At 37.0% G+C, this 14,434-nt stretch overlaps 1 protein-coding gene across 7 annotated transcripts in view; it reads right to left on the bottom strand.

Annotated features, from left to right (window-relative positions):
- Nucleotides 1–2,095: 2,095 nt before the first annotated feature.
- TOPAZ1 (testis and ovary specific TOPAZ 1) overlaps nt 2,096–14,434 on the bottom strand; it is a 100,997-nt gene continuing 88,658 nt past the window's right edge. For 6 of the 7 annotated variants that reach the window (XM_053904138.1, XM_019418535.2, XM_019418537.2 and 3 more), the window contains 4 exons: nt 13,709–13,873; nt 11,801–12,004; nt 6,465–6,648; nt 2,096–2,836 (listed from right to left, as the gene is read on the bottom strand). In XM_053904138.1, the coding sequence (XP_053760113.1) occupies nt 2,617–2,836; nt 6,465–6,648; nt 11,801–12,004; nt 13,709–13,873 (773 nt within the window). In that variant the 3' untranslated portion in view covers nt 2,096–2,616. The remainder of the gene's footprint in view (nt 2,837–6,464; nt 6,649–11,800; nt 12,005–13,708; nt 13,874–14,434) is intronic. The other variant, XM_053904139.1, reaches the window with a different exon arrangement.

The following is a 14,434-nucleotide window of genomic DNA, read 5'->3' as shown; positions in this document are numbered from 1 at the left end:
TGACATCTCCTGCCTCATTTCCACTACCCTGTTCATGATAGTGTTCATTTCATATCCTATCATATGGTAAAAGGTGATGTGAAATGTTGGGGTCCAGGAGCAAATGGTCAAGAAAGAACTGAGACCTCTCCAGTGCAAAAAAGTGAGTGTATTGAAGCACAGGACCCTGGGCAGAAAGAGCTGCACTGCAGTTGTGAGGAATGGCTGATAATAGACTTTCAGGCTGGGAGGGGGTCAGGTATCATGTAACTCTCTAAGGAATTTGGAAGCAGGTTTTCCAGCACCTTGAGAGGCAAGCTGTTGTTAGGAAAAGGTCATTTACAATGGTCTATAAAACCTTAGTCATGAGACCCTTCAGATGTGTACCAGTGGCCCTGTGCTTGGAGGATAATTGCTAACATGTATCTTGGGAGGTGGGGGTGGGGATGGGTAGAGAGTTTCCAAAGGGATTTTCCAAAGGATCTTTGATCCAAAGGGTCAGGTTACTGTCAAGCTAAGGTTGCCTTTTGCCTTTAGCAAAGTATTAACACTGACACAGCTAAGATCCTTGAGGAAGGTTGCTGTCTTCCTCAAGTACTTGTCAATACGCTGTAAGTGATTAGGAAGTTTAATTTTTTCCCCCTTTGTTCTCCACATTAATAGGCATTTTGCTAAGTGCTAGGATTTAGCTTTTTTTAGTCTTGGGAGGGTGCACTTATTCCAGTGATGCTATTATCATATTTTGAGAACTTTAAGAAATACTTTCAGTTCTCCTAGTCACAGTTTATTATTCACCTTATTCAGACTTTTTCTCTAAATGATTTTAAATTATGGTTTAAAGTATCAAATCAAGGATTGAGAATGATCACCTTGGACAATGACTGTACTACAGATCTTGAGGAGGACTTCACAAAAGGAGTTTTAACTTCTTAAGGTGGTTAGGAATAGTACTTGTTAGGGTATCTAGATTGTGGTATACTTGTTTAAAATACTATTTTCTTTAGCCATACCTAATGTAACAAATTACAGATTTTCAAAATACATGTAGTATTCTAAGATACAATAAAGGAAAGTTACTCAGAGGGTAATTTAAAAATTTTTGGTATAACTTAGAAGGTGCTCTGGAATTTTAGTGTTTGAATCATCTTTCAATAGTATTTATGATTCTAGATTACAGATGTAGAATAGGATTTAGAGACTGGACTGTGTATACATTATTTCATACCCAAAAGCTTTATCTTTAAACTCCAGTGACTTCCTCATGTACTTCCCTTTTATATCCCCCTCTCATTAAATGCTGCACTATATTCAGTTTGTGATTTATCATTGTTTGGATTTCAGAATAAATAGGGATTTACTACATTTAGGTTTACCTAAGTTAAAGAGAAGTAAAGTAATTTGAAAAGTCATTTTTCTGTGTGGGTAAACCATCTGCATACTTCAAATTTTTTTGTTTTGCTGGAAGCCGAGCTATCCCAGCCTGAGTGGCAGGGCCCGGGCTGTGGACGGATTGGTGACTGCAAGGCACCAGCCGACAGGGAAGCTTCTTGTCCTCCCGCTTTTAGGTAATTTGGCCTTAAAACTACCTGGGGTATTGTCTGTTGGGGAATTGCCCTCGGCAGGCCCTCTGGGAAAAGAACCAGTAGGAAAGAAAATAAGGTTCCGCAAGAAATGCGCGGCCTTACGTTTAGCCCTTGCCATTCCCCATGGAGACTCCTCTACTTATAGGAAGGATAGCCTCGTACCTTTGCCAGCAAAGAGGGCCTGTATAGGAGAGACATGGATTTGAAAGCCCCACTCTGGCAACTAAGGAGTGTATCTAGAGACACAGGTCACTCTAATCCCTAGGCCCACTTGGCGCCCAGGAGGCATTCCAGATGATGACTGAACCTAGTCGGTTAAAGTACAGAATGGTTCATTGGTTCCCAGGTGCACTGTCTCTCTGAGAATGTATAAGGCGTGGGTTTCTAAGGCCCTCTTGGCCCTCTTCCTGGCACCTCGGACCCAGGCGAACACTTTTGTTCTTCAAAACCACGAATGCTTCAGGGAAACAACTAACAGGTTGTGTCCCTCTAACTGTTCCACTTGAGGTGTTGAGAGATAAGTGACCTTTCATGAAAACCGCAAAGCAAATACTTTATAGATTATAGATAAACGTAGATACATAATAAAAACAATGAAAGAAATTAATAAGCAAAGGGCAGGAGGGAACGTTATGAGAAAACAATCATGTTATTCCTTATTGGGTGATGATACATAGAAACATTTTCAAAATTAGGTAATTTTAGAAAAACATAGATGACGTATGCTACAAGGAAATCACTAGCATATATAATGCCACGTTTGGTACAATAAATTGGCCAGTTCAACACACCGCTGTTGTCTGTGTCCATTTTTATTTTAGTTTTAGTTTTTTATTTTCCAGTTTTTTATTTTAGTTTTATTTTCACCGACGCTGTTCTTCCTTCGGGAACCCCTGGTTGCTGGAGCTGGTCTCTGGCAGTGTTTGGAAACTATTAACTTACTATAAACCAATAAAGGGCAAAAGCTGAATATAGTGAAAATTGTCTTTACTTTTATTGCCTTTTATTTTCAACAATGATTACTTGAACTTAAAAAAAAAAAAGCCTTTATTAACTAATGGTTATTGAAAAGCCAAACCTTTCCAGCCCACTTCATATTCTCTTTCAACCATTTCAGGGCAGAACAATGTTCCAAACTATAAACCTGTTCCTTATTAACATTGACGGTCATGTGCTTAATGAAGAGCTTTGGGTCCGATATACGAGCAGCCATAATTAGTCTTTCCACTGCAGCTTGATAATCATCCTTACTCCGAGATTTGTCTTCTTCACATCTACAAAGTGAACACTTCCCGAAGTCAGAAACTGTTAAAAAGGAGTTCTATCGTTTCTCCAAAAGACAGTACTTTGCATTTCCTGGTACTAAGCTATAAGAATCTTTTTACTATTTTCTTCTAACAGTGCCTTTCAAACTTGTTTGAACATAACACACAGCAAGAAACACACTTTATATTGTGACCCGGTGTATACCCTCCACATCAAAATGGAAATAAGAGTTTCACAAAACAAGACTTACCCTTATGACAATGTACTCTATTTTCTACTCTCTTTTAGTTTTGTAATAACGTTGCAATCCCCTGAACTGATTTCACCAACCAAATAGGCTACAACCCACAGTTTGAAAAACACTAATCTAGAACACAGATAATAACCTCTTTGTATTTTGAAAATTGATAACTGCGTAACTATTTATTGTAATATGTACAAAAACATTGAGTTTAATCAAGTTTGGAGTTACTAATGGTCATATGTTTTACCTTGATATTAGCTATTTTTAGTTATAAGCATATACGTAATAGGTAGCTAACATTTGGAACTGTCGCTATGTACCTTTACTAAATTTCCAGTTATTTTATTTAGTCTTGATTTAAGATTCTTCACTAAGTGCTCAGACTTACTTTTCTAATAACTCTTTTACCAGTCTCCAACTTTCATAAAATTCATACCTTATGGCTGTTTATCATAAGGGATAGGGAATGGGAAGTACATACATTTTTTAATGTTTACTTATTTTTGAGGGTGGGGAGAGCAGAGACAGAGGAAGTCACAGAATCCAAAGCAGGCTTTAGGCTCTGAGCTGTCAGCACAGAGCCCTATGCTGGGCTTGAACTCATGAACTGAGAGATCATGACCTGAGCTGAAGTCAGAAGCTTAAGCAACTGAACCACCCAAGCGTCCCTGGAGTGGGAAGTATTTAAAATAGAGATGTGGCTGTTACATTAGGCATCAGTTCTTTATGTTCACTGTATCCTGCTCTTGGCACCTGTAGGACCCAACAGCAAGGTCCAAGAGTGAGCCTACCCACATCAATACCTTAGTATGGTACAGAGTGGTGGGAGTGAGGACTTCAACTTAGAACAGAAACTTGTCACAGAGAGGAAAGATTGGTCAGGCACCTTCTACTACATTCTGGCTTAGAAACTGGTGCCTGGGATCTGGTAGACCGGGCATATGCCAACTATGTGCACTTTCTGAAAGTCTAAAGATGCATAGGTTCTCTCAGAGAGAGGTTCGTATAGCAAGGCAAGGCTCAGTATGATGATGACAATAAGAGAAAATAGTATTGGTTAGGACAAAATTAAAGATCTAGGCATGTCACTAATTTGCACTGAGGTCACAAATAGCAACCAAGTTCAACAATGAATAAAAAGGCTGCATATGTGTGGGGAGTCCTGAGAAAACCAAACCCTCATTAGGAAGATGGGGAGCCGAGATGCCTCATGCCACGTATAGTGCATAGTAGTAAACAAGGAGGCCCTCAGAAAAGACCTGTATCAATAAAGCTAATTTAGTGAGTTTTTAAAAAATTGTCGACCTAAAATAAATTATTTCATAATTCTCCTCCCTTTAAGTATGGGCTAGATTAAATGACTCGTTTATCACATATAGGATAAGGGTGCCTGCCTGGCTCAGTTGGGGTTGTGAGTTGAAGCCCCACACCGGGTGTAGCGATTATTTAAAAAATAAAACCTTAAACAAATGACTTGCTTATCACATATGGAACAAAGCAGAAATGACAGTGTGTAACTCTGGACACTAGGTTATCAGATGACAATTCTTCCTGGGTCCCTGAATTTCTGGAAGTTTTGAGGACAGAGACAGTAACTACCTCTTGTTCTGAATTTCAAGGATGTTTATATAGTGAACAACCTTGAAAGACAAAGATAGGCCCTCCCTCTGGAGCAAACGATAGGTTTGCTTACAGCCTTACAAGATAGTGATGGTGTTTCCCTGCAGAGCAACAGGGCACGCATGCTTATCATTTATAGTAAGAGACTTAGGTTCCCCAAAGTTCAAGATTCCTCTTCTGTAAGAGGGCCCGGTACCTGTGCAGGTATCCACCAGGGCCCCTCTGTGGGACTTGGGAGCAAAACCAGAGACACAGATATGCATATAATCATACTGCTTGCTGTACATAAGTAATAACATCCTCTGTCTCCAGTGCAAGCAAGAGTCTTACGTCTTATGCTAGGATCCAGGACACTGTCAGCCTGTAATTAGGGTAAAATTCAGAGCCTTCCCAGTTCTTGATATAGCTCATGAAAGGCACTGTAGCTTCCTCCTTGTCTTTTTTCTCTTGGATCACTCACTCAGAGTGTCATAAAGACACTCAAGGAATGTATGGAAGGACCCATGCGGCAAGCAACTGAGGATTCCTGGCAACAGGCACGTGAGTGAGCCATCTAGGAAACAGATCCTCCAGTCCCAGTCAAGCCATCAGGTAGGTGACTTTACCTCCTGACCCACTACCTCAGAGACTCTGAACCATAACCATACTGCTAAGCTACTCCAAAATTCCTGACCCACAAAAACTAACATAATGTTTGCTGTTTTAAGCCACTACATTTTGGGATAATTTATACACAGTGATAGATAGATAGATAGATAGATAGATAGATAGAAAGAATATCCAATCTGATGATGTGGTTTATGATACCATTAAACTGAAGCAAAATTCTTGTCAAGAAACCCTCAAAACAGGAGTTCCATGAGATCTTTATTAGTTTCCTGGATAGGCTAACAAGAAATTGGGAGTGGTGTAAGTCTAAATTCTGGGACTTTGAAAAAATTATTTAAAGAGATACCAGTCTGGTCCAACAGCTAAATTGTATGCATTAGTAACACTTTAAATGTAGGCACTAGGCTGATGGCTTTATTTTCAACAGAATTCTTAAAAAAATTTTTTTTTAATTTTATATTTGAGAGAGAGAGAGAGAGAGAGACAGAGTGTGAGTTGGGGAGGGGCAGAGAGAGAGAGGGAGACACAGAATCTGAAGCAGACTTCAGGCTCCGAGCTGTCAGTGTAGAACCTGATGCAGGGCTCGAACTCACGGACTGTGAGATCATGACCTGAGCCAAAGTCGGATGCTTAACTGACTGAGCCACCCAAGAGCCCCTCAACAGAATTCTTGACTGAACCAAATTCTTGACTGAACCAAAAAACTATCACATATTTTCCTTTTAGACCTGGTTCTTAGATCTTCTGTGTTGACCAAAAAGGTAAATAACTTAGATACCTATCTCAAAACCATCAGTGCACAAGAAAGATACATACCTAAAGAAGGCCCATCTCTTTGAACAGCATCTTTGGAGTTGTTAACGTGTTTATTAAATGCTATCAGCTTGTTCGTTTTAAGTCTCAGGTCAAATCCTTTCTCAATTTAAATGTTACCAAAATTTGTAAATGCATACAAACACAAGTATATACATATATATGAATATGTATGTGTATACATACACACACACGTGTGTAGAAATGTGTTTGTGTATATATGAAAATATTTATGCATAAAAATATATAAAATATGTATTACAAAATATAAAGTAGAGATAAACATTTACATCCTAGGGCAGGTGTAATGATCTGCTTTTAGCATGCAGTTAGAAGTTATATCAACCAACCTTTTCAAAACTATCTGCAGCATCTGTGTAGAAGTTCCAGGACTCTGAATACTACTAGCATTAGATACCAGGAAGATTTCAATAGCTAAAAGCATTTCAATCTCAGATAAATAAGAAGGAATCAGTAGAAGTTTTCGGTATAAATTTCCCTCCAATGGTGGATAGCAACCCAATGAAAGAGCACCTGGAAATCAAATAACAGATCAAACTTTATGAAACCCCAACAAGTGAAAAACTAGATTTCCAAAATATCCACAGGTGATAACTACTTACATCATAGAATGATTCTTCACATTAGTAGGTTTATTATACAAATTATATGGTGGTGAGCTTATCCTAATACATGGGAAATTATTCTTTGTAAAATACTTTTGAAACATTAAGTATGAAGTAAAAATATATATTTAAAAAACTCTCCTAAAAATGACTTTTGAGCCTCATCGTGGCAAGTGACCATTTATTTCAAGCCACAGTCAATCAATACAACATAATTTTAGAATAACTAAAAAACCAGAATAGCGACTTGGGTTTTATTTTAATGGGATCTGGTCTAATAGCAGCTACACAGATTTGTAATTATTGCCTATCTTGAATTATGAATCCAAAATGTAGAAAAAAAGAAATTATAATTTGAAGATTTTGTTATACTATTTTTTAGCACTTATTTATACTGCTGTTATAGTTTGTATAATAAACATTTACTGTTCTAACCACAAGAGACTCTTAACAATAAGAGAACAAACTGAGGGATAATGGAGGGAGGTGAGTGGGTGATGGGCATTAAGGAGAGCACTTGTTGGGATGAGCACTGGGTGTTGTATGTAAGTGACGAATCACTAAATTCTACTCCTGAAGCCAATACTGCATTGTATGTTAACTAAAATTTAAATTAAAATAAATAAATTAATAAAATAAAAATGGAAAAAACACATGTACTGTTCCTACTCTATATCTGGCATTGAGCTAAGCACTATTTAGATATGAAAATAAAATACATATCTTAAAATATGTATCTTTCCTGTAGATGGTCAATGTGTTGTAGCTATACTCACCAAGTAATGTTCTAAAAATTTTACTTTTCAAGAAAAGAGATTTAACTTTTAAACTGTTTAGGTGCTTATTACAAATGATCTATACGGAAAACCCCTGAAGTCTTGGGGTATCCAAACTGTATATAAACAATATTATACTGTCATATTTCACTGAAACCAATTTAAATCTGTATGTAAAATTTGTTTAAAATGTTGTGTTAAGATAAGTTTCTTTAAAAAAAAAAAAAAAAAAAAAAAGATAAGTTTCTTTAGGGGCACCTGGGTGGCTCAGTTGATTAAGCGTCCAACTTTGGCTCAGGTCATGATCTCAAGGTTTGGGCTTTTGAGCCCGCACCAGGCTCTGTGCTGACAGCTCAGGGCCTGGATCCTGCTTCGGATTCTGGGTCTCCCTCTCTCTGTGCCCCTTCCCCAGTCACACTGGAGGTCTCGGTCTCTCTCTCTCTCTCTCTCTCTCTCTCTGTCTCAAAAATGAGTAAATATTAAAAAAAAAAAGTTTCTTCAAGAAATCTAATGTGGATGATGACTGCTAATCTTTGGGGGCCTACTATGTGCCAGGTACCTGTGTTAAACATAAACACATAAGTTTTCCCTCATTTTAACTGACAGTACTACCTTTGAAATCAGGTATACTGACTCCTACATTAGGTGAAGGGCTCTGGCAATCACCCCAGCCTCTGACTCCAGATCTCGGATTCCTAACTACTAGGTAGTTCCACTCCCTAGGTCGCTTGCAGGATTAACATACTATTGACTCATTAACTTTCTGACTATTGATAGGTATAATTTACATACATTCTTGTTTTACTTTGCTGACCGGAAGAGGAAAACAAAAAATAACAAACTGAGTAGAAATTTACCAACATTATTTTTCCTCTAAAAGCAAATATGAAAAGAAAAATATTCCTATTCAGTTTTAGGGGAGGGAAACATACTGGAAAGACACACTAACATCTCCCCTTCCTGACTTTTTGGCTGAGAGAAAATCAGTATTTTTAGGACTAGGGAGAACAAATCAGGAGCATCAGGAAGGCAACTTTACTGTCCCTGGACAGTTTCTTTATGATTAGTTCTAAAATAAAAGCAGAGCCAAGCCATTAAGAAAGTGAAAGACAACTGACAGACTGGAAAAAAAAATATATTTGAAATTCATGTATCTGACATGGGACTTGCATCCAGAGTGTGTGTGTGTGTGTGTGTTGTGTGTGTTGTGTGTGTATGTACATATATGTATATATATGTATATTATGTGCATGTATTCTTACAACTCAATAATAAAAAAAACAAAAAATGTGCAAAGAAAAAAATGGGTAAAGGATTTAACAGAAATTTATCCAGAGAAAATACACAAATGGCTAATAAGTACTTGAAAAAGTCACTAGGATCATGCAAACCAAAACCACAATGAGATACCACTTTATATCCACAGGAAGTCTAAAATAAAAAACACAGTGTAACAAGTGTTGGTGAGGATGTGAGGAAACTGGAAATCTCAAATTTGGGGAGTGGGTATATAAATACAAAATGATACTGCATCTTTGGAAAAGCAGATTTGGCAGTTTCCTAAAATGCTAAAAACAGATTTATATGAGCCAGCCACTTTGATCCCAAGAGAAATAAAAATATATGTCCACACAAAAACTTGTATGTGAATACAGCAGTGTTATTCATAATAACTAAAAACTAGAAACAACTCAAATGTCCATCAAAGGATGGATGGATAATCCCATACAATGGAATATTATTCAGCAATAAACAGGAATGAAGTATTGATACACGCTATAACAGGATGAGCCTTGAAAATATTACACTAATTACATGAAGCTAGTCATAAAAAACTACATATTGAAGGATTTCATTTATGTGAAATGCCCCAAATATGCAAATCTACAGAAATAGAGTCAATTAGTTGTTGTCTGGTCAGCAGGAGGCATCCAGGGAATGCTAATGTGTTTCCTTTTTGGAGGTGCTGAAGATGTTCTAAAATTAGATTGTGGTGTTGGCTACACAATTCTGTGAATATAATAAACACTAATGCATTGCCTAAATGGCTGAAATTTATGGTATGTGAAATTATTTCAGTAAAGCTATACAAAATATTTTTTAAAAAAGCAAAACAAAGGCATTGGCAGCACAGTCTTAACAAGTGCCTTGATGCAAAAGCCATCAGCCTAAAATCCAGTACTACTGGACCAATTATAACGCTTTTCTAGAGTGTGAACTATGTGTGAAGATAAACCTAGAGAGTTCCAATGATATCTGAAATGTCAGCATTGTCAGGTAATAAGATGTTTTTGAAGACTGATTGGTGAGTATACATCACTCTTTTCGTTTTATAACTCAGGCACATTAAAAATACCAAAAATACTCTTAGCCCTATACCTAACCTGCATAAGTCCCAGTAGTTCACTGCATATGAAATTAGGCATAGATGTATTTAAATTATTATTATCATTTTTAATTTGAGACAGAGAGAGAGAGCATGAGTTGGGGAGACAGACACAGGGAAGGAGGGAGGGAGAGAGGGGGTAGGGAGGGAGGGAGGAGGGAGGGAAGGGAGGAGGGAGGGAAGGAGGGAGGGAGGGAGAGAGGGAGAGAGGGAGAGAGAGAGAGAGAGAGAGAGAGGGAGGGAGGGAGGGAGGGAGAGAGAATCCCAAGCAGGCTCCACACTCAGTGTGATTGCACGAACTATGAATACCTTAAGACCACTGTAAATGGGTGAACTGAATTTGAATTATATCTCAATAAAATTGTTAATAAAAATTTTTACAAATGATTAAGTTTAGCTGCTTTAAAACAGAATTTTATTTCCAACTAAGAAACAGAGATTCATAGAAATCTCATCTAACTGTTTCCAAGTTTATGTTTTGTTCCTATGGCAGAGAAACACCTTCTATGGCATGGTCCCCAAATCGCACAATTATTTTGAAAATAAATAACCCCACTGATACTAAAAACTAAAATAAAGAAGTTACAGCAAAAAGTAGTATATATATACTTTGTGTGTATGATTTCTAGTAATCTGCAGGGAAATAGTACAAGGAGTTGAAACATAAGTTGAAATGAGGTGTTTATGAATAAACAAATCTACGTTTCCTCTGAATTTCTGATCATTTTTAAAAATTGTTTTTAATTTTATTTATTTATTTTGAGAGGGGGGAGGCAGAGAGAGAGAGAGAGAGAGAGACAGAGAGAATCCCAAGCAGGCTCCATGCTGTCAGCACAGAGACCAATGTGGGGCTTGGTCCGTCAAAACGTAAGATCATGACCCAAGCTGAATCAAGAGTCAGGCGCTTAACTCACTGAGCCACCCAGGTGCCCCTAAAAAAATTCTGCTTTTAAAACTTCTTTTGATTGTAACCTACAATAAGAGGTACATTTTACATATTGACCTGGTACACATACATGGATATATGTAACTGAAATGAAAATTTTATCAAATAATACTTCATCTTACCACCTGTAATGTAAGCTAATGTTTTCTTTCCTATTTCATTGGGGAAAAGTTACCACCTGCTAAACGGCTGGTAGTGTGAAAAACACTCCCAAGTTCAGAGAGGTTTCTGGGCTGGCAGGGGTGGCTGGGATGTTTGGCACATCTGGCACAGTGGGGACATGTAGTAGGCACTCGAATGTCTGTTAGGTACGTGGCAGTGATAGAAACGTAAATTTGGGACAAACTAGTGCAGGAAGGCAGAAGTGTTTTCTGGGTCTCGACTCTACATGAAATTACTTCCAATGCAAATACCTATGAGGTGGCTGGGACTAGAGAAAGCATTAGTTTTCCAGGCTTATTGGTTAGAGAGAAACAACTGTAAATAGATTAATAAAGTTCTTTTACTAGGAACCACGTGAAAAACCTATGTGTCATGTTCATTGTAATGGCAGCCTCTGTACTTCTTATGTGGCCTGCTATCAAATATTCTAACTTATGAATTATAAAGATCAGGGATATAGCAGGGATGAATAAAATATATAAATATTCCTATTGTTTTACTCCTATATATTTATAAGCTATGTCAACTGGTTGAAATTCTTTCATTTATTTCCTTTGTGCACCCTCAAGTGGGCATACTAACGTGCAAAGAAATAAAGATATAGTAATTAGAAACAAGAAAGAACACGTTTCAAAAGAGAGAACAAATCTGTGTCCACCATTATCTTCGTGTATCAACTGCTCCTTTTACATATTTAAATGCCTAGTCATAGACATTCTGCAAGGATTCTTGGTTAGAAAATCGAAGTCAAAACCAAATTTCAAATATAAATTTTTAAAATGCAACTTACTTTTGTAATGGGCTCTGGCTTTGAGCCATAAACAACTCCTTCCCAAAGAAGTAATTAATCTTCTAAGAAAGGAGAGCTCAATAGGGATGTTCTTTGAAATCATGAAGTCTGCCACGGAGGATGACATACCAAGACTGTTGCTTTCTATACAGGCATCTAGAAGTTTATTAAAAAGAAGGCTGTACTGTGAGACCTCCACAGTTTCTGGAAAACAAAAAGGATATAATGAAATCAATCTATCTTAGTCTCTCCATCTTCCCTCTCTCACTACTTTTCTTTTCCCTTTGCTCCTGTTGGGATTTTCCTACCCACTATGGGAGTCACAGTCGCTAAAATGCAATCATATATTCTCTAAGAAACAAGCATTCAACAAAAGAAACCTCCTTCATTTACTTTGGAACAAAGAATAAGAAAGGAACCTTGTAACAATGTGGGTGAAACCAGAAGGTATTATGCTAAGTGAAGTAAGTCAGGCAGAGACAGATACCTGTTTTCACTCATATGTGGAATTTGAGACACTTAAGACCATGGGGGAACAGTAGAGAAAAAAAAAGTTACAAACAGAGAGGGAGGCAAACCGTGAGAGACTCTCAAATACAAACTGAGGGTGGATGGGGAGGTGGGGGCGGGGGACAATGGACGATGGGCACTGAGGAGGTAACTTGTTGGGATGAGCACTGGATGTTGTGTGTAAGTGATGAATCACGAGAATCCACTCCTGATGCCGAGAGCACACTGTATACATGTATGTTAGCGAAGCTGACAATAAATTATGCTTTAAAAAAAAAAAAAAGGAAGCTTGACAACTATTGCAGAGGCTACATTAACACCGCTGTCTGTGATTCCACCTGCGACCGCTCTCCCAAATGAATGACTTGCACAGTTCTGTTTGCACTGTCTACAGTTCAGACCTCAGACTGAATTTCCCATGACTAAAAATAAACCACCGCCTCTAATATTCTCTCTCAAATTAAAAACAAATCCTTTATTAGGTATTTATCGTTCTTTCAATTCCTCACTTAGAAGAAAGTGAAGTCACCTTGGAGACTGTGAAATCTCTTATTCCCTGTATTGTCAGTTCAATCTATGACCTAGATTTTGGTCTTTATCACTTCATCTGTAGCATCCTTTAGTGATCCAGGCCTGAGCAAGAAGTTAATCTCCTTACCTTTTAGTCTCTTCCTAAACATCTCCACCAATGGAACTTTCCTAGAACACGTACTCTGATAAAGCACTGTGGGAGGCCCTCAGGTTAACATTCTCATGAAGTGGCAACTTGCCACTCTGAAACCATTACTCAGTTCATTTTGATCCAAAGCTTTTGCTCATGTTTCCCTTAACATGGACCCCCTCTGGTCTATATAAAACTTGAGTGTCAGGATTCGAGAACACTACCTACTATTGTCCACATTAATATTCCCTTTCTTTGAACTTGTCATTTCTTCCAATTATTTCATATTTTCCTATGTTCCAAGGTAATGGAAACTAAGCTCTGTATTTAATGTTAAGTAATAAAAGAAAAAGTATTCTTCATTATTCTAATGCAATGAATTCTTTTATGACACAAAACTTGCTGGGTCATTATTGTTTGCTGCTGACCTGACAGAGAGGGAAAGGGGACTGACGAAAACAGTTGAGGGAGGGAATGGCTGACAACCCAAAGGTAAGCACCTCTGCTTTTGAAAAACAAAAACAAAAACAAAAACAAAAACAAAACAACAGAAAAAAAAAAACAAAAAAGAGAAAGAAAAAAGAAAAACATATTGAATTTGCAGAGAACACATTTAACAGAAAATAATTTCATTAAAAATATATGCTGGAATATAAAACTCAACCAAAACAGGTGGAGAATGGTTTCTTATTTAAACACCAGATGGACATTAGAATTGAGGCTTTTAAAAAACATACCTTGAGAATTTTGAAAACCTGGTAGATTTTGCAAAACTTCAAATGTCTGTCTATAAAGGCTCTTGGCTAAGATTTCATGTGCAATTGTACAGAGCAGATTATGTCGATTGAGTACATCCAGTCTATCACAAGGCCACAGTGGTGTATTGATGATCCATTCTGATTCTTCCAAAAAGAAAAAAGTACTAATACTTTATACTATGTAAATTACACTTAAGAGTATAATTACAACTAATGTTTTCAAATATGTTTTGTTAAGTATCAAAATTTAAGTATGTGTATTCAGAAAAGATAACAATAACTCAAATTTATTAGAAACAACTTGTATAGTAATGGTCACTATCCTAAGGGGATACAAACGAATGAGTACTTTGTTATACTTGTTTTTTAATTTTTCATTTTTCTAAGTGTACTAACTAGTTTTTAACCCTAAGGTTAATGTTTATTTTTACATGACAAAAATGTTTCTTTGGTAGTAAATTATTTGTTATAATGTAAAATATTTGTGTGGACAAGTTTAACAATTTTATAATAAAGAATACATAAATTAATTACTTTTTGGTATTTTGGGGAATAGCTTCCCCCCCCCAATTTCTTACATAAGTTTTATTACAAGATAGTTGATATGTGCACAATATATAATGTATGTAAGTTATAAAAGCAAAATAACAAACTTTTATGCACGCTTCACACAGCTTAAAAAAAAGAGAATATTACCTATAATGC

The sequence above is a fragment of the Panthera pardus genome, unplaced genomic scaffold (genome assembly GCF_024362965.1).
Source record: "Panthera pardus isolate Hobbes unplaced genomic scaffold, ASM2436296v1 HiC_scaffold_16, whole genome shotgun sequence".
NCBI lineage: Eukaryota > Metazoa > Chordata > Mammalia > Carnivora > Felidae > Panthera > Panthera pardus.
The sequence above is the reverse complement of the archived record's forward strand: the minus strand, read 5'-3'. Positions and strand labels throughout refer to the sequence as shown.